Here is a 24532-nt window from a genome sequence, read left to right on the forward strand (position 1 = left end):
GCTCATTGTTTAATAGGGATGTCTATGGGTTTAGTTAATTTTAAAACTGGTGATGACTTGCAATGTTAAATTATAATTTTAATTACAGGTAAAATAAACTAAGGATTTAAATCCAAATTGATGCATTTTCAATAAGATGGCAGTTCTAACTCGTTTCATCTTGAAATTATTTACCCATACTTAAGTAGAATTTAACTTAAGCAAAATGTTTTCCACTATAAATGTCTTTATGTAACTTCCTTCTTTACTATTAGGTCCTCATTCAGCTCATTATCATAAATGGCAGGAGGCTATCAAAGATCCACTCTCTCCATAATCATCACATGAGATAAAGGAATTCAGAATGCAAGCCCTTATCACAATCTACATTGTGTGTAGTAGGATATATTCAATTTCTAGGATCAAACTTATCAAGGATATATATTTTATGTATTGATTTTTACACAATTTACTTTCAGTTACAAACATTTTTTCTGAAATGTAAAATAAAAGGGGGGAATAAAAACTCCAAGAGAACAATTTTTGGAAGTATAAAGAATTATTAATACGGTACTATTATCTTTTGCCTGCTTGTTTTCTGAAGGGATTGAAAATGGTTTTTGTTTTTTTCCTTCTCATTTTATTAACATTAAAACTGTTAAAATAAGTAAAAAGCAACTCTGATAAAAGTCTGAAGAGTTGTTTCCAAATCTTAGCTATGGTAAGCCAGTCAGAGAAAGCTAAGTATCACATGATTTCACTCATTTGTTGAATATAATGAACAACATAAACTGATGAACAAAAACAGATCCAGAGACAGAGAAGCATCAATCAGACCATCAAACCTCAGAGGGAAGGTAGGGGAGGGTGGGAGTAAGGGGGAGAGATCAACCAAAGGAGTTGTATGCAAGCATATAGGCCTAACCAATGGACACAGACAACAGGAGGGTGAGGGCATGTGTGGGGGGTTAGGGGGGTAGTGAGGGGATAAGGACTCATAGGTAATACCTTAATCAATAAAGAAAAAGAAAGTCTGAAGAGCTAAATCAGATCTCAGAGAACCATGCTAATAAAAAATCAAAGAAGCTGTAACAATGCCATATGAAAATAAGGCTTTTTGTATTTCATTAACAATGCTTTACAGAAATAGATGTCTTTAAGTACTGACTGAGAAGTTTTCTTTTTTTAATCTGAAATGTGTTATACCCTAAAGGCAAAAGCACAAAGGAAAAAAAAAATTCTACTTTTGTATGGAATCAGTACATTTAAATATAAATATGAATTTTAATATTATTCAAATCAACTGCATTGAATAAAAAATTGATCCTCAAAATGTAAAAAATTAATATAAAGTAAAATGAAATGGCATTTCAATACATAATCAACATAAAAATGATTAATGAGATATTTACATGCTTCCTTTTTATATCTTCAAAACCTAGTATACATTTTGCACCTATAACACATCTCAATTCAGACTAGCTGTAATTTCCACTGCTGAATACCCACCTGTTGCTAGTGGCTACCTATTGGACAGTATAGTTCTAGAAGATGTCATTACTGGTACTCTTACATTATTACTGGAATTTAGAGAATATCTCATTAATATCCAGCAGTATAAATAAATGCCCACATAAATATATGCTCAATATGGTATTAATTTCTTATTGAGTCCAATTTTCTTTTATTATAGACCTTTTCTCCTTTTATTTCTACTAAATGTCAATCATAATCTTTCTTACATAAAAGAGTTCCTTAATAGAGCCTTCTTATTAGTCAAATATAAGATTTAATAGTGTTATGGGCCACATACGTATTGGTAATTTCCAAAAAAAATGTCATGTAGCAAATATATTGAACTCAACCTTGCATTATCATTGTGAAAGTTCTCAACTGTTGCTGCACTTATATTTTACTATTGTGTATTAGCAGAGTATTTCTGTATTTTAAAAAGTATATTCTCTATTAATATGTAAACTTTATTATCTATATATTACAATCACAAATATGTGCCTTTGTTAGAGAGTAAGCTTTTGTTCATTTCAGAAATATACCAGCTCATTTAATAATTCCAGATCATAAATATCACTCCAAGGAATTTCCGATGGAATCTAGTATAGGACTCAGTGGCAGAACTCAAATCAACACTGCTTTTAAAAATTCTACATTTCATTGGAAAAGTAATTATCTATGTCTAAGTCACATATCCAAGTCAAGTGAGAGAGGCCTATTTTAAACCCACCAGACACCCAGCAATTTGAATAATAATTATGATTTTTAAATGTGGAAGCTCATGTTTTAAGAAGAAAATGCTATAATGACCTATTTAAGACTGGATATAGTGTCAAGAGCAATTCAAATGAATGAAGAAGCTATAGACAAAAGCTTGCCTAAGTGTTATAGAAGCATAAATTCATTTTAGAAAGCAGATGGAAAATACTTGCAAACAGTGGCTTATTTTTCTAATTATAAAGATAAATATATTTTAACAATTTTGGATTTGGTTGCTTCTCTTATTTATGAAAAAAATAGCACTGCTACTTTGATTTGTAGACAAAATAATTTAAAAAGAAAAAAGCCCACTGAAATTTAATTAAATCATTGTGGTAGGTAGTCTTCAGTACTGGTCAGATTATAGAAATCATCACTTAAAAAAAAAATCACAATTACACCACTTACCCAACTTTTTGCTTCTATCTTTCCTCTCCTGGTAAAACTGTTAGGTGTTTAGAGGGAGAGAGAACAAGGCATGTAAAGCTGCAGCAAAAGGTACAAGGATACAGTCCCTTCCTGGAAAGAGGATTTTGTGGCGAACCATTTCTCCCATAATGCATCCCACAGACCATATATCCACTAGAACAGGAGAGAGGGAAGTGAAGAAAAGGGAGGAAAGTAAAGTTAACTAAGATAACTGATCTCTGAAGGAGGAGGAAAAAGAACAGTTGATTAGAAGGTACAATTTTTGTTTCCCGCCAAAAGTTGACCAAAAAGTGAATTAAAACCAGCACTATAATATTACATAATCAATGTCTAGTATGAGAGCTCAATTTAATTTTTGAAAATTACTTTATGGGTGCCTCTTTAGTGCCAGGAAATGGTGACATGGAAAAGCAGCAACTAACCAAAAGTATCTTCTTCAACTTGGACAGTGGCTGTTTCCATTTTCTATCCTATTCAGTTACATGGAATACTTTTTTTTTTCTTTGGTACGTGCAACCCAATCCAAGAAACTAGGAAATGGCCAGAACCACAGTTTTAAGGCAGAAGTATTTGAATCCCTGGTTGGTTTTAGGACTTAGTTTTTTCCTTCATAAACAATTCTTATAAATAAATATCAGTTTTCATTTCTACTTGAAATTTTTTTAAAAACATAACATTAATTAGCACATGTTTAATAGAATCATCTGAAAGTAAAGTGAAAAGAGATATTAAAGGTATTTTTAAAATTGTTATATTCATATATTTATCATACTTGTTAACCAAACATGCTTCACCTTCTCTTTCCAGTCTTTCTCCTCTTCCAACTAGCTTTTTAGTAAGGACAAAGGGAACTTGGAGGCAAAAACATTAGGCTGAAACACCCGTTGGGGAAGGAAGGCAGGGTTAGGTGCACGGGTTAGCTGAGCATGCCTGATGTTGCAAGCAGGTTTTTCTGCATGATAACATTCCTCCCATACATAAGTGGCAGAACAGCACAGGTGCTAGGTATGGTTTCTGCGCGGATCTAGAGATGCCAAAAAAAACCTAAGGCAATAACTTGCAACCCTTTCTAGAGAGGAAAAGAGAAGGGGTGAGATTATGCACCATTTGTGCAGCAAAGCTCTGAAAAGCCATAACAGGCAAATTCAGACCTCCCCCAGCCTCTGAAGATCCTTGATTTCTTGGCATTATAAACTGATTTACCTTTGATTTTAAAAAAATAATAACTTGGGAAGAATGTATACAAATACCTTTTTTTCCAAATAATTTAGACTAGATTTGCCTGTTCCAAGTCAAAAGGTAACAGACTTTTTCCATTGTCCACCAAAGTGAACCTGACCCTCCTGGGGGCTGACTTTTTCTCTTCTTCTATACAAATGCACAAAAGTATTGGCTTTCTTCTAATCTGGAAGTACACAAAATTTTTTTTAAACTTTGATAACCCCAAAATTTTCATAAAGGTACCTAACCTATAGCACCTACACATAAAAATACAATGGTAATTATTTTTATAGAACTTATTAAAATGGGTGGCTAGGACTAAATATATACAGTATATATAACATAAATATGAAAGGTACTGAGCACATATAAAAATTGTAATTTAAAACTATTTTAATTCCTAAATATATTAGATATGTTATTTTTAATATGCTATATTATTTGTTAGAAATTCTTTTCAAAATAATATATTGTGATACTTTCTGATAGGTACTTATAAATCCTTCATTTTAATCAATAAAAACATATTGGAATACATTTTGAAGATTCTACCCTTTCTTTTAAAGTGTTCATGACTACAAGGTTTCTTTTAGGAAAGCAGTAGTATAAAATATTTTTCTCTCTCTATGGTTTTTGGAATTTATAAAAAATTTACCAGGCAACTGCTACCCTAAATATTACATACAGATCAGTTTAAAGCAATAAAGAAACTCTTATCCAACTTGAACAATCTGGATTATTTTAAATCAAGTATTCATTGTGCATTTGTAAAGATTCTCACTCCAAAGATGTGTGGTGTATTTTTGTTTGCCTTTCCCTAGGACTAGAGCCATCTCTCTAATATATGACATAAAGCCAAATGGTTAAATATAATAGATTTACTCCTGTTTCCTCACTCACTTTGAGCTGAGTTGCAACTCAAATAGCATGTTTTCCTCAGTACCTACAGCATGTGTGCTCAGTAGTATCCATTTCACTGTTTAGTGGGACAAAGAAGAAAACGCATGTAAGAAAAGGGAGCAGCTATAACATTTTAGTGCTCTTCTAGCAAAGCTTACTTCTTAGAGGCATCCTACACATTTTTAATGAGTGAGTTTTCTTAGTAGTATGGTTTTTAAAAAACAAACAAAAAAACCCCTCTGAATACAAAAGCTGGCAGCCCTATTAAAAATAATATTTATATACAAGAAAGAGAATATTATTCTTGGCTATCTGAAACATGTACTCATTTCCTTCACAGTCTCCATGGCTGTGAGTCAGAAGCATCCCTACCGTTCTCCTTGTAGCCCATTCCCAGGATGACCTCAGGGGCTCTGTAATAACGCGTCACCACGTAAGGAGTCATCATGAAGCTCGTGCCTGCGGTCCTGGCCAGTCCAAAGTCGAGGATTTTCAATGTACAATCAGACTTGACTACAATGTTACTTGGTTTTAAATCCTGACAATAGGAACAAGAGAGGGAATGAACAGCCAGCATCATGTGGAACCTGTGATTTTCATTTACTTACTTAATCAACATGGTAGTCCTCGTCCTGCAGTAGCACTGGTGGCCCCCTCCCCTTATTGCAGAGCCCTACATAATGCAAATAATTGTTGTCCCAAAGGAGTTTACAATGAGTTTTCTGATTTTTTGTAATAACCTCAGGAACTTTGTTAAACCCAGAAGAGGATTGTACTAACGTCTTTACAATTTAGGCTCATATTGAAAAACATTTTTAGAGGGGGGCGGGATTTATTGTCATCCGTTAGCTTTCTCCTTGTGACAACATAAACCTTTCAGCTTATATTTCATGTCTAGGCCTGACAGGAGAGCAGATCGGGGCAGTTGTCTATTCTGTCAGAAACAAACTGAGTTAAATGAACTGTCTTATTTCAACTTCACATGCGACCTCTGCCAATCATGGGCTAGAAGACATGAGGCTTCTCAGAAGCTGACTCTCAATGAGCTGGAACAAAACGTTAAACAACATCAACTACAGTACAGCTTAAGTTTCCTTCTGCACACTAGTGAATTATGTGCTAATTCTAACATTAAAGAAATGAGGAAGGACAATCTACTTAACCTAGTTCCCTACATAAAGAAAATCATCTACAGTTAGTTTCTCTTCCCTAAAACATCTTCATTATATTTCTGTAGTAGGCGCTCTTACCCTGTGAATAATTCCAGCAGAGTGAAGGTGCTTGATGCCACACAACATTTGGTATAGAAGGTAAGACATTCGTTCATGGTCTAATTCCATCTGAATCACCTGACACAAGTTGGCATCCATCAGTTCCATTACTAAGTAACTGGAAGGGTAAATCCACAGTTTAGTTCCAGATCATCTGATTAGTCCTTCAAATACGTCAGAATCCTCTCCTAAATCTGTATGTCTTTCTAACTCCCCAGCTCCACATTTGACTGAATGGAGAATATGAAATATTTCTGTCTTGCACGCATTCAACTCATGGTAACTCTACCACATGTTGCTAATAGAATTTATTAGTGTGTGGTTCCTGCCCATATATTTCCTACTTTTCCTTGAATTTCCTGAAACTCTTTCCCTAGTATTATAAATAAGAAAAAATTTCAAAATAGCATCTTCCACTAAATGCAATGCATCTGTATTACACAAGATAAGGTGCTGTGATTGACTTTCTCTCCTCTGCTTGTCATCACTGTACTTCTAGGTAGATACTTTTTACACAAAATCAAATCACCATAAAAATAAATATTACAGATAATTATTATCGGATGTCTCTTTAGTAGTATTTTTCAAAGGGAATTAACTCATTCTAAATAACTCACGGAATCAGCAATAACAAAAAACACATAATAAATAGCATATCTTCTCCAACTGAAACAAGAACATGGAACAACAAAGCACAGAGAACCAGAAATAACACCAGAAACAGAACCTCTGTCCTGTCCCTAGATTCCTTTCATTTGCTGCCAGCTTTCATGTCCCTTTGATCTCTACAAGGGAGTTCATCTATTTTATTTTTGTCAATTTCCCTTGAGTTACTAGAGTGCTATGCTCTCTCTTCCTTCATGAGTTTTATTACTTACACATCTTGGAACTCCTCCAGCGTTTTCTGGGGTGTGAAGACATTTAGTAAACTAATAATCTGGAAAAGAGAGAGTGGAAAGGACAGAAGAAAGAGTGAAAGAGAAAAGGGAGAGAATGAGTTATTTTAAAAGTATATTTAGACTAGCATTTTTTCCAACTCAAAGTCACACTCTAGTGCTATGATGGAAACAAAAAAGTTGGAAAAAATTCTAGAACTGTCTCACAGAACATGGAAAAAAATACTCAGAAAGGACATATGGTTTGTCTTCAGGTTCAAATACAATTAAAAAGCTGAAATTCTTAGGCAAAAGAAAGAGTCAGAGAAGATATATAATTGTGATACTGCATTAGAGTATGGTTCTACCTGGTAGAATACAAGGTCATTAAACAAAGAAGGAAAAGCATGTAAGAAAAGGGAGCAGCAGTGAAACACCCAACGAGACTTAGCAAGGCCATGTTTTTCCTCTAAGTGAGCTGGGTGGTGTTCCAGTTAAAGGTGGTGCTCTATTTCAAGATGACACTCTAATTCAAGGTGAACCTCTAATTCAAGATGATGCTCTAATTCAAGGTGAACCTCTAATTCAAGATTTTTTTATTGTTAATTTACTTTCTTTTGCTTCTATTTCATACTCAAATATTATTTAAACTAATGTTCCAATAGTATGTGTGGGGGAAAATGAATTTAGTAGAAAATGGGAAAAAGTTATCAAAAGTTTATTTACTAGTATTAAACTTATTGTCTCCTGCTTTGTGCTATATATTTGATAGTAAAGAATTTTACCTTCTAGTATAAGTAAATTTAAAAAATCTCCTTTGTCATATTTCCAAATAGATTGCATACACAAATAACTGAAATGTTCTTTCTGCTAAAAATTCTGTACTAATGTGCCAACAGGAAATAAAAATTAAAAATATAGATAACTATCTTCTACTCACAGTATAGATGCAACCATTTCACAAAAATTTGATAAGTACAAGTTTAAGATTTATACAGCTTTAAAACATGAATTAATAAAATCATTAACTGGTACAGAAACATATGAAGTAATAAAAATAAAACAAAATCATTTTAAACAGCTAAGAAAAGCAATCAATTCTAAAGAATGCTTTTAGGCATTAAGTAGTTTTCATTTCTTGAGGAATTATTAAGAAAAAATTATAACATCATCCATTATTTTCATATATATGTCAATGGTTATAATATACCAAAAACTCAAGATCATCTCTACTAAAGCAACCTTACAGTATGGAATATTCATAAAGAATAAAATCATTTCAACTATCATTAAAGCTTGTTAGTAAAGTAGCTTGTCATTCTATATACTTAGTTATAGTCTGTGTTGAAAAATGTCAATGTAGTACATCTCTCATTGGAACATATTTATAGTGAGTCTGGTTTTCTAGTATTTTATCAGTATTGGAATGTAATTCATTTTGACATTTTCAAACAAAAACACCAGAAACTAGGTGTAAGACACATATAAATACAACATAATACATACAAATAACTTATATCAAGATTTATTATTTTGAAAGGTAAATTTCACACCATTATCTATTCTTATTTTTCCTTTCCCTATGCCCTTTTTTTAAAAAAATAAAATAAAATGATTACTTTCAACTTCTTTGATTTCCTTTTGAGAATTTATCCTCTTTCTTTTTTGCTTTTGTATGAATTCTAATCCTACTAATAAGAACTTAAAGTTTTGTCTTTAGAAGCAGATCATCACAGATATTTCCATTTTAGTTGAACAATGTCCAGGCAGGAGTCTGATTCAGCTCCTCTATTCCAGTCTCTTAAAGTGCACAGCGATGAATCAGTGTTTGTCCTGGCCTCACAGTCACACTGGCTACCAATTCCTAGAATTAAGTATTTGCTTTCTAAATGGATGCTCTTCTCTGTCATTAAATTTTTATTTGGAATTACTTCACTGTTTCAGTTTACTTTCCACAGTATTAACAGAGTTCTGCATTCTGACTGCTTTTACTTAATATTACAAGTACTGAAGTGAAATTTACACTTGATTGTAAGTGAACTTTCTCTCTGTTAGCTAGTTCCAGAATTTATTTCCATGAACTTTTATACATGCAGGCATGCATACATACATACATACACACACAAAAGGTGGTAACAGGTAGGATGCCATTTACAAATTATCATTTCAATTTGGAACTTCTTTTTCGATATCATAAATGTGAACCTCCGTATTTCACATAAATGTGAACTTCCCCATCCAGAATGGGGAGTATGATTCCCAAGTAAGTGGAAATTTCTTTGCAATGCATTTATTGTATATAAGGTCAGGAAGGAGGACTAGGAAAATATAAACATATGAAAACACAAACTGTCAAACTTTTCCACACAGTTGCTTCATTACTAATATCCATCCTACTTCCATTGCCTATGGTATTTCTCATGCTCATTGCTATCATAAAAATAGATTGCATAAGTGGTTTTCTTGCTCTTGTCTTTATTTGACATACTGAAAGAACAAATTGCTTTAGTAGATTGACTTTTCTTAGGAATTATCTTTTCCATCATTTCTATGTTCCTTTCTAGAAGCACCATATTCCTTGCATAGCCAAATTAAAGATGGGTACATACTTTCATAATATTTCCTTTTCTCAGAGAGGTGTTTCTTGCTCAGCCTATTTTAAAAAGTAACTCTACTCCACCCCAAATTCACCAGGATTTTTATCTTCCTTCTTTGCTTTGTTTTATTTAATAGTACTTATCACCATCTGCCATTCCATACTTTTACCCATCAGTTTGGTAGACTGCCTTTCTGCTATTAGAACAGGAGCTCCACGTGGGCAGGACTCCGTCTCTGCTATCTTCACTGCTCTATTCTTAGTACTCAGAATATCTAGATCTATATCTGGCACATTTTATTCATTCAACAAATATTTGTCAAATGACTAAACTAAAAAGTCATTGGAACAGTGTAATAGAGGAAAGAGAAACAATGCCATTGAGCTTGAATCCACATATTTGTATTTCAAATATCCTTTGAATAAACACTCATATATTTGCTTCTTCTTATTGCCATTGATAGATGTGCCTTATGACAAATTCATTTATTTTTAAGCTTACATTGATAATCCTATATAATAAAAGCCTAATATGCAAATTGACCACAAGGTGGAACGACCAGTTGCTATGATGCACACTGACCATCAGGGGGCAGATACACAACACAGGATCTGCCTCAGTCTGCAGACCCCAGGCCAGCCAAGGCGGGTCCCAGTCGGGGACCCCTGATCGCCCGCTGGTTGCCCCACAGAGGGAGGTGATCGGCGGCTGTGGCAGGGTGATTGCGGGGTGGGGTCAGTGAGCAGGCGGTGCCAGGCTGGCCATGGTGGGTGCCAGCGGGGGGGCCCCCGATTGTCCTGCCAGTTGTCCCCCAGATCGGCCCTGATCACCGGCCAGGCTTACGGATCCTTCCCATGCACAAATTTCATGCACTGGGCCTCCAGTTGCATATATTCTGTGTGATTTTCTTACTTAAGAAAAACTTTCTTGGGAGTTATAATAGTTACTGTTTATACAGTATTATTATAATAATTTATAATATAACTAGAGGCCCAGTGCACGAATTTGTGCACGGGTGGGGTCCCTCCACCTGGCTGATGATCGGGGCCGATCAGGGCTGTCTTTCCCAGTCCTGATTGGGATTGATCAAGGCCTGTGGCTGGGGAGGAACTGCAGAAGGGACCACAGGAGGGCTCCAGGGCATGTCCATCCCTGTATTGCCCAGTCCCGATAGGCCAGACCCCAGCAGCAAGCTAACCTACCAGTCAGAGTATCTGCTTCCTGGTGGTCAGTGCACATGATAGCGATTGGTCGACCAGTTGGCTGTCTGCCCCTGGTGGTCAGTGCACATCATAGCAACTGGTCAACTGGTCAACTGTCTATCCCCTGGTGATCAGTGTATGTCATAGCGAGCGGTTGAGTGGCCTTAGCATATAACTAGCATATTACACTTTAATTGGTTGAACAGACAACTGGACATCCGGACACTCAGCATATTAGGCTTTTATTATATAGGATAACTTATATATATATATAAAAGGCTAATATGCAAAGTGCCCCCTCAGAAGTTCAACCAGGAGACTGAGAGTTCGATTGCTCACTATGATGTGCGCTGACTACCAGGGAGCAGCGCGGGACGAAGGAAGGCCCCAACAGCTGGAAGGCCCAAATCAGCCCTGATCACTAGTCAAGCCTAGGGACCCTATCCATGCACGAATTTCATGCACTGAGCCTCTAGCTATTATATATTTATATGTACTATATTTATTACATATTTTATTTCTTAATAATAGTCATTATTACAACAATGAATTATCTCCTATTTATCCTTACTAAGAAGAATGAAAACATAGATAGAATTCTAGTGGCCTTTGCCTGTGGTTGAAGAAGCTTATACTTGGAAGTGAAGAAAGTCCCATAATGGTTGAACCCTACTGAGTTCCAAGGAGAAATGTTCTTGATGATCCTGTTAAGTGCTTTGCAAATATCCCCCTGCACGGCTGTGCAGCCCTACAAAAACAAGTTGCCAAAGCACAGTATGTGCACTGAACAGGTGGAGGCCACTGCAAGACTATAGGTAAAAGAAAAGGGAGATACAAATCTTCATCTGTTAATAATTAAATTGAAATTGTAAAGAAACATAGCATATTGTTCTATAGGATATTTTTGTTTTTATTTGTTTTTATTTTGGAGAAGAATGGAGCTCTCCGCTTAATTTGGAGCACAATAACCAAATATGGTTAATTTCATAACAGGGAAATATCCACCAAATTTATCCCCGCCATGCCATATGGTTTTTAGATGATTTTTTAAGCAGAAAGCTACCATGAGGACAATGAAATTAAATGTAGCATATGGACAGGATAAATAACCTTAAAGACAAATTGCAAAGTAAAGAAAGCTTTTCCTACTCAAGTTGGCATACTAATTTTTTTTTCCCCGATCTCACAACCTCCCACTACCAGAGCTTTAAAAATAACAACTCACGTTTTTATGGTTCACACACTTCATGAGGACCAGTTCCCGGTAAGCTCTCTTGGCATGCGTTTGGTTCTGAAAGGGTCTGCTGAGCTTCTTAATGGCCACATTTCTGTCAAGGACAGCATCATATGCAGCACTGCAAAGATCCAAGAATAATCCAGGATTGAAAACAAAAGAGTCCTTAGAATCGTGGCAAGAATACAGCATATAATTGCATCAGTGAGTGAGGACAAGAGAAGAAAGATAAGTGCTCAGCTTCCCCCCAGCCACGTGACTGTGTGTGAGTTATTTCATCTCTCTAGGCTTGCAAGTCCCCTCTAGTCTGATGTGATAGTTAGGTTTTCTCTAGGTTCATCATTCCTTGGTTATTTTATATTTTATATATAATATATATATTATAATACTACTCAGATACTCTCTCCTCACATCACAGATCAACAAGGCTGTGAATAAAGATACAGGAGCATGGAGCATGGAACAGACTGTTGAATCTCGGAGGGAAGGTGAGGGTGGGTGGGAAAAAAAAATACATATATATATCCCATGGACATAAACAATAGGGTGATGTAGGCCTGGGGTGGGCGGGCAGGGGTGGCGGGGAAAGGGCTAGAAGGAATCAATGGAGTAAAAAGGGGGACACATGTAAAAAGGGGGATACATGTAAAACAATAAAGATTTTTTTAAAAATAAGAAGATATGAGTGATCAATATGAAAAAAATTCTACTTGCAAGAATATAAATTTAAAAAAAGAAAGAAAGAAAAGGAATCGTGGCAAGAAAACAGCATATAATTGCATCAGTGAGTGAGGACAAGAGAAGAAAGATAAGTGCTCAGCTTCCCCCCCTAGCCACGTGACTGTGTGCGAGTTATTTCATCTCTCTAGGCTTGCAAGTCCCCTCTAGTCTGATGTGATAGTTAGGTTTTCTCTAGGTTCATCATTCCTTGGTTATTTTATGTGGACATTCATGTTTTCCCCATTCAAAGGTACCAGTTGTTAAGGTGTGATGTTGATTGCCATGAAAGCACAGGTTGGTTGAAACTCAAAGTTCCCTCATTAACTATAACAAAGCTCAAAATGGGGAATGCAATTAGAGGGGATTTCAGACGCATCAATAATATTTATTATTTAAATACAAACTTGGAAATAAATGCCACTTACATTTGAAGCTTTCAAACTATTTGAGAATGATCATTTACCATGCTTTGAAAAAGCAATCAATATATGGTCCTGTTTCTCCCATCCTCAGAATACATGGGTCAGGGACAAATGAGGAAGTAGGTCTCTTCTTGCTATCTTACTTCATGACCTGCTCACAAATGTTTTTCCCATCCTTGCCACTCTCAGTTGTGCTGAATTGTCTGAGTTGCCAGGAAGGGTTGTCTTAGTTTCCAGGAATGACATAGCAACTAGTGTCCCCACAACAATTAATCTACTGAATCGGAAGTGACATTTACAATTTAAGGTTAATGCCACTAAACTGAAAGACAAACAAAAACGATAACTGTGTTGTAAGATAACGATACACTCACAGGATAAGGCAGGACAAAGTCTCAGAGTTCCTCTGATCCATGCCTCCATTTAGCACTTATTCCTCTCCAAAATATCTCCATCAAAAGTCCCGCCAGTCTCTGCTTGAGCATCTCCAAAAACTTGAGCCCCTTTAACATTAAGGCAGCTCCTTCTGCTGTTGAACAGCTTTGAGAGTTATAAATGCCATTATTCTACTAAGCAGAGTTGTCTTTCCATGGGATGTATTGATCACTGTCTGCCCTGCCTTCCAGGGCAACTCAAAGTGAAGTATTTCCTTTTCCTGATGATAGACCCACAATGCTCGAAGCCTTTAAAAGACTGAGCACAATGCCTGGCTGGCCGATAAGCACTCAATAACACTAAGCTTATCTTGCTTTTCTCCTAAATCTTTTCTTCCTTAAGCTAAATATCACCAGTGTCCCTACCACCATTTGTCAGAATGTGATTTCAAAGCACATCTCCATCTGGTCAGTTCCTCAGAATATATTCCAGGCTGTGAATGTCATCTAAAAATGTGAGCCCTGCACTAAATCAACATTGCTACTCTAGGCATGGAGTGTCAGTGAAGGGTAAGGCTATCAACTCTCTCAGAAACTCAGTCGCTCATTCATTATGTTGACACAGTTAATACAGGGAAGTCTATCCTGGCTTCTTTGAAAACCACACATTGCACACCATTGACTCACAGTGAGGGTATGTGAAATGAAAATTCTGTCTTAAAAAAAAAACACCTGTGCTGCTATTTAACTCTGTATGTCAGCACTGGTACTTTTGTTCTTATTTGTTCTTGTTAACTTACCAATGGCAGAATAGGTAAAGGAATCAGATGGACCTGCAGCCTATAGGTAGTGCACAAGGACAACAGTGGGTTTGGAAATACAGAAATTATAATTTTTTTAATTAAATATTTATTGTTCAGATTATTACAGTTGTTCCTCTTTTCCCCCCCATAGCTCTCCTCCACCCAGTTCCCACCCCTCCCACTGTCCTCATCCATAGGTGCACGATTTTTGTCCAGTCTCTTCCTGCACCCCCACACCCCTTTCCCCGCAAGAATTGTCAGTCCACTCCCTTTCTATGCCCCTGGTCCTATTATATTCACCAGATTACTCTGTTCATCAGATTTTTTATTCACTTGATTTTTAGATTCACTTGTTGATAGATATGTATTTGCTGTTCATAATTTTTATCTTTATCTTTTTCTTCTTCCTCTTCTTAAAGAATACCTTTCAGCATTTCATATAATACTGGTTTGGTGGTGATGAACTCCTTTAGCTTTTCCTTATCTGTGAAGCTCTTTATCTGACCTTCAATTCTGAATGATAGCTTTGCTGGATAAAGTAATCTTGGTTGTAGGTTCCTGCTATTCATCACTTTGAATATTTCTTGCCACTCCCTTCTGGCCTTCATAGTTTCTCTTGAGAAATCAGCTGACAATCGTATGGGTACTCCCTTGTAGGTAACTGACTGTTTTTCTCTTGCTGCTTTTGAGATTCTCTCTTTGTCTTTTGCCCTTGGCATTTTAATTATGATGTGTCTTGGTGTGATCCTCTTTGGGATCCTTTTGTTTGGGGTTCTCTGTGCATCCTGGACTTATACATCTATTTCTTTCACCAGATAGGGGAAGTTTTCTGCCATTATTTCTTCAAATAGGTTTTCAATATCTTGCTGTCTCTCTTCTTCTGGCAACCCTATAATTAGGATGTTGGTGCGCTTGAAATTGTCCCAGAGGCTCCTTACACTATCTTCATATTTTTGGATTCTTTTTTCTTTTTGCTTTTCTGGTTGGGTATTTTTTCTTTCTACGTATTTCAAATCTTTGACTTGATTCTTGCAATCCTCTTGTCTGCTGTTGGATCTCTGTATATTATTCTTTATTTCAATCAGTGTATGCTTAATTTCTAGTTGGTCTTTTTTTCATATCCTCCAGGGTCTCACTAAATTTATCGGTGGTTTCTAGAAAATTCTTGAAAAACCTTATAAGTGTGGTTTTGAACTCTATTATCCAGTAGTTTGTTTTCCTCCATTTCTGTCATTTGTATCCTGTTTCTTTGTCTCTGCATTTTTTATGCTTCCCTGTGTTGGTAGAGTGGCTTTGTGTGATAAGTGTCCTATAGGGCCCAGTGGCTCAGCCTCCCCAATTACCTGAGCTGGACACTCTTGGTGCACCCCTATGTGGGCTTTGTACACAGTCTTGTTGTAGTTAAGCCCTGATTGTTGTAGGTATCACTGAGAGGAATTGACCTCCAGGCCAACTGGCTGTGAGAATCAGCTGTGTTTGTGGTGGGAGAACTTTTGTGCTGGAGACTTATGGGGCAAGACTTGCTTCAGTGGGGCTTTGGTGCTCACTGAGTCTGTCCCCTGAGTGTGTCCCTTATGGATCTGAGGAGTTGTAATCTGGATGGTCCCACTCTGACCACTGGGTACACTGGCTCTTGCATCTAAGGAGGTGCTAATTTAGCCTCTGCCCAAGGCTACCCAGCAGGAGCTATGAGGAGATCTGCAGATTCCCCTTCCTTGTTTGGGGTTTGGAGGTGCCCAGATGAGGCCCAGCTGTGAAGCAATGCAAGCTGCTGTGGGGCCTTGGGCCTTCTCTTGGAAGTTCTGGGTCTGTTTGGCCCAGCTGCAGTTTGTTAGGTAATTTTCAGATTGCAAAGGGCCAGGGCATTCATATGCAAAAGCCTCTGCCACAGCTTGGGTGAGGCGGGGTCTCGGGGAATCAACAGGGTGGAGCAAAAGGTTATGGTTGATCCTCAGCCCTGCCCTAAGAGGCCCTGCGTCTCAGTGTCCCTGTAATTGCTGCAAGCACCTCTGAGAGAAAGCCGCCCTAGAGTTCCAAGTTCTGCCCGCTGCCAGACAGTCTAGTTTCTCTCCATATGAGTCTGGGTCCCCAGAGACTTCCCAGAACTGGAGTTCAGAGCAATCGGGGGCTTGTGACTCCCTCCCAATTCAAAAAGACAGCCGCGTCTTCAGTTGCCAGCCCTTGCAGTGTGCGCCTCTGTACCTCTGCACTTTACTTCCACACCTCCTCTGAGTCTCAGTGTGCTTCTATCTTTCCTTCTAGTTGTAGAATTTCCACTCAACCAGCCTTCCTGTAGTTCTGGATGATGTCCATTTTGTCTTTTAGTTGTATTTTTGAAGTTGTTTTGGGAGGCAGCAATTTCCGGTGTTTACCTATGCCGCCATCTTGGTTTCTCCCAGAAATTATAATTTTTAAGGTTAAGCAATTTTACCAGCAGTAAACTGATCAAAATAGTCACCTTAAAGAGAAAAACACCATTAACTTTTAATCCAAAACAATTTAGTTAAAATCATTAAAATATCTAAAGAAAGAATAGCAATCAATCATAAAAGTATATAAAAAGGAGTTAGAAAGGCAAATGCTGACGCTGCCTGGCCAAATAAGAGATTGCCTCCCAGGTAGATCACAGGTCCTGCCAGCCAGCAGATGTTTGCATTCCTATTGTGACTGTCAGAGACTGCAGCCTGTTAGCATTTTGATCAGCGTCTCCTCAGTCTGATTCCATCCTCTGCAATCAACGTTCTGCTTATCAGGCTCTCTTTCAGATGTTGCAGGCAAGAATAACGTCCATATTTGGTCAGTTTGACTGTCACATTTCTCATAGTTTAATAAATTGGCATCTGGTTTTATATGTGAATTTTTAGTGAAGCTTGTCAATATGAGTTTCAGTCTGAGAGATACTGACCAGATCCTACAAGATAATGGGACGGCCCTAGACTTCTTGTGGGATAACTGAGAATGGCAATTCCCGGCTTTCTGAGCAGTTATGACACTGGCCAGTTTTTCCTACAAATGTTTTAGCATTCTCCCTCCCTCTGTGACCTCTTTCTTAAAGCAATTTTGGGTATGAATCTCAGTACTGCTGCTTACCTGACACAAAGCTATGGGCAACCCACTTGCACTTTATGGCATCAGTTTCCCCATATTTATAATGGAGATAATAACAATTTCATGTATCTATAATGCCTCACCTAGAGTGAGCACTCAAGAAATAATGACTATTGCTAGTTTTAAAATCAATGTCCTTGCTGGAGTCATTGTGTGATGCAGGGCAAGATCAACATAAATTTCTATAGTGTGTGTTATAACTGGATATTTATCTACTAACTAGAGGCCCAGTGCATGAAAATTCATGCACTGGTGATGGGGGCATCCCTCAGCCTGGCCTGCCCACTCTCACAGTCCAAGAGCCCTCAGAGGATGTCCTACAGATGGCTTAGCCTCTGTGGAAGGCCACCGGATGATCAGGGGAAGGCACTGTCCCCAGCACCCCCTCGCTGCTGCTGCCTCTGGCCTCCCTCTGTGGGAGGCGACCCAGAGATCAGGGGAAGGCTACACTCCCATCACGCCTCTGCTGCTGCCACTGCCAGCCGCGAGGCTGCCTGAGCCTTGGCCCTCGCAGCCACTGCAGCTTGCCTGAGCCTCAGCCCAGCCCTCATTGCCTGAGCCTCGGGCCCTCAGAGTGGCAGCCACCATCGGCGGCTTGCCTGAGCCTCTGGCCGGTCCTGGGCAGCGGCTTTCCTGAGCCTCGGTGCCAGCCCTGGGCAGTGGCAGCCACCATCTGCTCCCCCAGTGCACCTACTGGTCAAGTCCCCGCCCACCCACACGCCTCGCCACTCATGCAGTCCCGCCCACCCCCACGTGCCCATTGTGCACGCAGCCTCCTGGTGATAGGTTGTGATGGCATGAGGGCGTCACGGCATGAGGGCGTCACGGCATGAGGGCATGATGACCACATAGGCTTTTATTAGTATAGATCAGCATTTCTTTATCTGTCTATTAATTACAAATCCATTTAACTATACCACTATCTTGACATTTCACAAGTTTGCCCCATGATATAAAAGTCTGAGGCAAAAGCCTTGTTAAAATCTAGATACATTATAGCCATACAGTTCTATTACTTATCACTTGAATAAGCTATCCAGTATGATTTGTTTTTAAGGAACTCCCTACTCCTAGTGATAAATGGCTCACAGGGTATCTTTTTTAACCAATATGAGAACCAATGTCAACAGATATATCTTATCATCTCTTTCCTCCCTCTAAAAGAATAAGAATGTTGCCTGTATACAGTTGTGTGGTATGCTGTGGTTTGGCTCATTGAAATTCCATTTGACCACCTTGTATCATGTCTTCCTTCATCAAGGAGACTTAAGAGTTAAATATATAACTCCCAGATGCTTTTACAGCCAGAGCTCTGGATTCCAATAAGGTCCTGTGACACTGATGCAATTATAAAAGATTTGTAGGAAGAAGTGAGGGTGGTCATCTCCTAACACTGCTTGGTTGGCAAGCAAGGTCTCATGGAGATGTGAGATCTTCTTCTGAAGCAAAGATTGATAATCACTCTCCAGAGTCTTGGCAGGAGGAGTTGAAGCACAGGCTGCGGTGGACTCCAGGTTCCAGGGCACAGTCACTAGCACGATGGAGTAGTGACAGCAGAGGTGATGAGTGCACAGTTTTAGCTCTGTGATTCCCAAACCTCTGTTACAATCAGGTGTTCTGGTCTCAGAGGTAGAAGCTTTCCTGATGATTCTGCTCTGGCATGTTGGGGAATCATTTGGGAAACCCAAACTAGAGCTCACCTCTCTAGGCCTTCCAATGATTTTGCAAGCACCCAATTTACCGTATTAAATCTCTGCCTACTTTAAATGTTCCTGTCTCCTGCCATGAACCCAGGCTGACACTACAGTCTTTCCCATTTTCTGTAATTCCTGAGTGATTACTGGCAGCAGTTTAGCAAATACATCTTCACATTGGCATCATTGGTGCTGTACAGTAAGAAATTATGTCAGAGTAAGGGTCATACAGTTCATAAACTGGATAAATGAGAAAATCAACAACTTATGTAAGAATCAAGAGAAAAGAAAAAAATGGTATAGCTACAATAAAAAAAAAAAAAAACCACAATGGAAGGTTTCAACTGTAGACTAAAAGAAGCGGAGGACCGAATTAGTGAGTTAGAAGATAGGGCAGAAAAACACACCCAATCTGAATAGCAACTGTAGAAAAAAATTAGAAAGCAGGAGGAGAGCCTAAGGGAGCTTTGGGACAACATGAAATGAAGTAACCTTCGGAGGGAAGGCATTGGAGGAGGGGTGGTAAAAGATCAAGCAAGGGACTTATATACATGCATATAAGCATAACCAATGGGCACAGACACTAGGGGGTGAGGGCATGTGCTGGGGGGTGGCAGTGGCTGGGGAGAGGTCAATGTGGGGAAAAGGAGACATATGTAATACTATATGTAAAACTTTAAACAATAAAGAATTTTTTTAAAAGTGTCATTGGAGTATCTGAAACATCTTAAGCTATAGCCCAACAAACCAAATTCTGTCCTGAGGTGTACCCCTGCACCTCTATTGCTCTTTTTCCATATTCCCACATTCTCACTTTGACCTTTTCCAGAGGCCTGGACCTTAGTTGAAAACTATAAAGAAATGTGCACCCAGTGCCCTCAGATATCTCATTTTCATGCCCAAATATTACTACGGAGACACTGATTCCACCATTGACAGCCATGCTGGTGAACTAGCCGAACTCACCTCTGCCTCAGGCTTTTGGGATTGTTTCTCCTGCCTGGCCCTATCCTGTGATTCAGGTTTCAGCCCAAGTGTCCTTCTCAGTAGAGACCCTCCCTATTCAGCCCATCAGAACTCAATAGTTTGTTTGTTTGTTGGGGTGTTTTGGGGGGGATTATTTTTTGATTGGTTATTTTTATCTTTGAATAGATTGGCTGTATCATTTTGGTTATATATTGTTAGGGATGCTTTTGATTACAAGTAATAGAACTCTAATTAATAGTGACTTAAGTAACAAAGACATTAATTATATAACAGAAAGTCTAGAAGTAGGCATATCCAGGTTTCAGGGATACATTATAACTTTTGTGAGCCCCAAGCACTTTTGGCTTCTGATTTTCTGCAAATATGTTCTCAGCACATTGGAGAAAGAAAGCCAATTGTAGAACTGCATTAAGTGCATCAAAGGGAAGTGTGGGTGCTGTGATGCATGCTAAGATTCCCCTTCAGAAGTAAACGGCTTATTGTCCCAGCAGCTGGAAGTGCTGCTGCAGACATCCCTCGGCTCTTATCCTCCTTAGGTACAGCCTCTGCCTTTTTCACAGGCAGCCTTCATTCAGTGACTATTGAACACGAAACTATAAAACCCTGGCCACACCCCAACTCAGGCTCCTTCCATCTTCGGAACTCCCAGGAGGGTCGGATAGGGCTTCTATTGAGATTGCATTGCAGCTAAACTTCTGTCTGCTTTCTTTTCCTTCTATTTCACATGAGTTAACCCCAAGTACACTCCCTAATAAATCTCCCACAAGTGATCACCATCTCCAAATGTATTTTCTATGGAATACAACATTTGACAAGCAGCAATTCATGGTCAAATACAGCAATAAACCACGGAGTTCACCTGGATCTTTCTCTAAGTAAAAGGCAGGGTCCAATGGTAGATGAAGGTAGCAAAACTCAGAGCTCAACATCAAGAAAAGCCATTTCACCTGTGTAACAAACTAATCTAAATTATCAAGCCCAGTTACATAGATTCTTATTAAAACCATTTTGCACTTGATGGACAACACAGTTGAAACTAGGTAGTGTGTGGGGCTCAAAAGCCAAGCCCTCAAAACAGAGCTCTTCCAAACACTAGAAATTGAACTGCTAGTGCTTTATAGCTCTTCAGCGAACTAGTGATGTGGAGATCACACAAAGACTTGATGAAGGATATGGAATCATGCTCAACAAATCATCACCATAGAAATCGGAGCAGGATACAAAATTAATATCCAGAAATCAAGTGCATTTCTGTACCCAGTAACAAACTATCATAGAGAGAAATTAAGAAAACAATCTCTTGCCAAAACCGGTTTGGCTCAGTGGATAGAGCGTCGGCCTGGGGACTGAAGGGTTCCGGGTTCAATTCCGGTCAAGGGCATGTACCTGGGTTGCAGGCATATCCCCAGTGGGAGATGTGCAGGAGGCAGCTGATCAATGTTTCTGACTCTCTATCTCTCTCCCTTCCTCTCTGTAAAAAATCAATAAAATATATTTTAAAAAAAAAGAAAAGAAAAGAAAACAATCCCATTTACAATTGCATCAAAAAAATAAAATACCTAGGAATAAATTTAACCAAGCAGGTGAAAAACCTATCCTCTGAAAACTATAAGACATTGGTGAAAAAATATTGAAGATACAAATAAATGAAATGGAAGCATATACATGCTCACCGATAGAAATTAACATTAATAAATTAACATTATTAATTAACATTAATTATTAACTTTATTAAAATGTCCATACTACCCAAAGCAATTGACAGATTCAGTGGAAATATCAGAGATTCTGGAAATATCAGGGGGTACTAGAAATATCAGGGGTAATACTTTGTGAAGTATATGATTGTCTAATCACTATATTATGCACCTGAAATGAATACAAAATAATGAAGGTAAATTGTAATTTAAAAATTAAAATATAAAAAAATTTATAAATAAAGATGCTTCAGCAAGGTAATCCCTATTTTCTTGGCATCCTTCATAATTCTGATTGAAGAACAACTTTTTGTAAACACATCCTAATTTTTAGATGCATTTTTTTCCTGCAAAATCACTTGGAAATCTTTAATCATAGTATTCAGTAAATGGAGTACCACAATATTTTAGCTCTTGAAACTTCTAGGGAATAAGCAAAACTTGCAATAAAAGCACACTAAAATGTGCTGAAAGAAAATGAGGCAAGAAAGGAACTGAACATATCAAATATTGAGTTCTCAAAGGAAAATATTTAATTTTTAATTCCATAAATATGGAATTAAGTTATTCCATAACTAGTGAGGATAATTTTTAGATAGAGTTTCTAATTTTATAATATGTTTATATTCTCAATAGGATTTGATGGAATTCCAAATTTCAGAATATTTTTATGCTGCACTTCATCAAAATATTATAAAGGCCTATATTTTTCCAATATCTAAATTTGGCAAAACATTAACAAGATCATAAATATAGGCAACCTCTCTGACAAGTTCTGTCTTATAATATGATTAATTAATAAAAGAATTCTAAATGAAGGAGGGCAGTTTCTGTGAAAAAAAACCTGGGCTGAACCACTTATCCTATATAATAAAAGGTAATATGCAAATTGACCCTCATGCCATAACACCATCATAAGATGGTGGCGCGCACAGTGGGGGCGGGGCAGCAGGGGCAGGACCAGCAGCCGCTCTGCACAGCTTCCACCGGGGTTCCTGCAGTCCCGCGGGGGCACAGGGTCCCGGTGGCCACTTTGCACGGCTTCTGCTGGGGTTTCCATGGCCCCACATGCACGCTGCAGGGAGGGGCCCAGAGGCCGCTGTGCACAGCCCAGAGGTGGGGCATCGGGCGGCACTCCAGGACTCAGGGCCATCCGTGGTGTGCCGGCCACGCGGGGCAGGATTTTGGGACTCGGGGCAGTCCCATGGCGCAGAGGGGGTTGGGAAGCGTCCCAGATCTTGCACAATTTCGTGTGACAGGTCACTAGTATGTAATAATACAAAAATAAACTAGAATTGAGACTACATTTGTTCTTATCAGGCATCTTAGCCTATTTGGAGACTATTTTTTAAATAAAAATATTAGGATCTATATTGAAGGTGTCACTAGTTATTTAAAATTTAGTAACCATATTATGCAATTTTGAAGATTTCCAGAAATTAGAAAAGGTTAAAAATAATAAAATCACATGTAAAAAATGAGCTCTTCTGAAAATAGCAGTGAAACACTATTACAGACAGATAGGGCTGGACAGAAAGCTTCAGTTGATTAAAATACATGAGGACATATCAAGAATAACTTTCTCATGTTACATTTTTAATATTTAGGCAATGAATATAATAAATTTTATTTGTATTTTTAAGTTAATCAAATTTCAATAGCACTATTTTTACATCCCCAAATTAGAGATAACTCATATGGTCCCCTGCCACTCAGGACCACTGTGCTTCTGGTTAAAGACGCTTTTACACATTGTTTCTGTAAGATGGAAGCGGCAGAAGCAAGGGCCCGCTTTTCCAAGATTACTGCTACATCCCTACCTTTGGTCATTTCCTGGCAATAAATTTAAAGTGTGATTTATATTCAATATTTTTTAATTTTATTTTTCAATTGAAATTTACATTCAGTATTATTCAGTATTATTTTAAATTAGTCTCAGGTACACAGCAAAGAGGTTAGACAATCATATAATTTACAAAGTGATCCTCCCAATATTTCCAGTACCCATCTGAATAGTTAGTTAAATATTTTTAACTAACTATACTTAGTTAAATATTTACCATACTTAGTTAAATATTTTTATTTTAACAAGATCTTCCCTCTAAATCTACATGGCAACTCAGGTGAGTATTAGAGCCTGGATGATGTCATTTAGCTATGGAGTTGAAGTTTATTGAGCACATCACCTTTATTTCTTCAAGTAACTACTCTGAAACAGTGACTCAAGTTGGCCTGGTAGAAAGAAGGTGCTGTCTAAAATTAATAAACTAAGGACAGTAAGATGCTCCTTTGGCTCACAGGTTGCTACTATGTCTTGACGCCTGCAAAACTGATGAGACCCATTAAGTAACCCACAAGAATCACAAATGGTTCCTGCACATGAGACGTACAATTATGACAGGAATAAACATCGTGGCCCGGCCCATGGGCCTACTCTCTCTTGCTCCCAGGCTACACCAGGACAGGGTTCTGGCTGTAAGAATGCCCTCCCAGTCGGAATGGCCTCAAACCTCTCCCAGCAGATGTAAAATGTGTATTAGCTATTATTTATGCCCCCCTGGACTTCTTTCCTTCATTACTACTCTGGCCCTCTTTGGGTACTATGTATCTTTATTCACTTCCCCTACGCTAATATTTATGAAATTGAACTCTCTCTGCAACAGTTTGCATTTGTACCATCATTATGGTGGACTTATATATTGCCTTTTATTGCTTTTGTTTTTCCTATCTCCAAGTTGTTGTGCTCCT

The 24532-nt window shown here is 38.1% G+C and overlaps 1 protein-coding gene across 6 annotated transcripts in view; it reads right to left on the bottom strand.

Moving 5' to 3' along the window:
• Positions 1 to 24532, bottom strand: part of MAPK10 (mitogen-activated protein kinase 10) — a 274871-nt gene that overhangs the window by 72654 nt on the left and 177685 nt on the right. For 5 of the 6 annotated variants that reach the window (XM_036338730.1, XM_036338703.1, XM_036338721.1 and 2 more), the window contains 5 exons: positions 11971 to 12100; positions 6950 to 7008; positions 6051 to 6189; positions 5173 to 5338; positions 2761 to 2832 (listed from right to left, as the gene is read on the bottom strand). In XM_036338730.1, coding sequence (XP_036194623.1) covers positions 2761 to 2832; positions 5173 to 5338; positions 6051 to 6189; positions 6950 to 7008; positions 11971 to 12100 — 566 coding nt within the window. The remainder of the gene's footprint in view (positions 1 to 2760; positions 2833 to 5172; positions 5339 to 6050; positions 6190 to 6949; positions 7009 to 11970; positions 12101 to 24532) is intronic. The other variant, XM_036338712.1, reaches the window with a different exon arrangement.

This window comes from Myotis myotis, unplaced genomic scaffold (genome assembly GCF_014108235.1).
Source record: "Myotis myotis isolate mMyoMyo1 unplaced genomic scaffold, mMyoMyo1.p scaffold_m19_p_1, whole genome shotgun sequence".
NCBI classification, from domain to species: Eukaryota; Metazoa; Chordata; class Mammalia; order Chiroptera; family Vespertilionidae; genus Myotis; species Myotis myotis.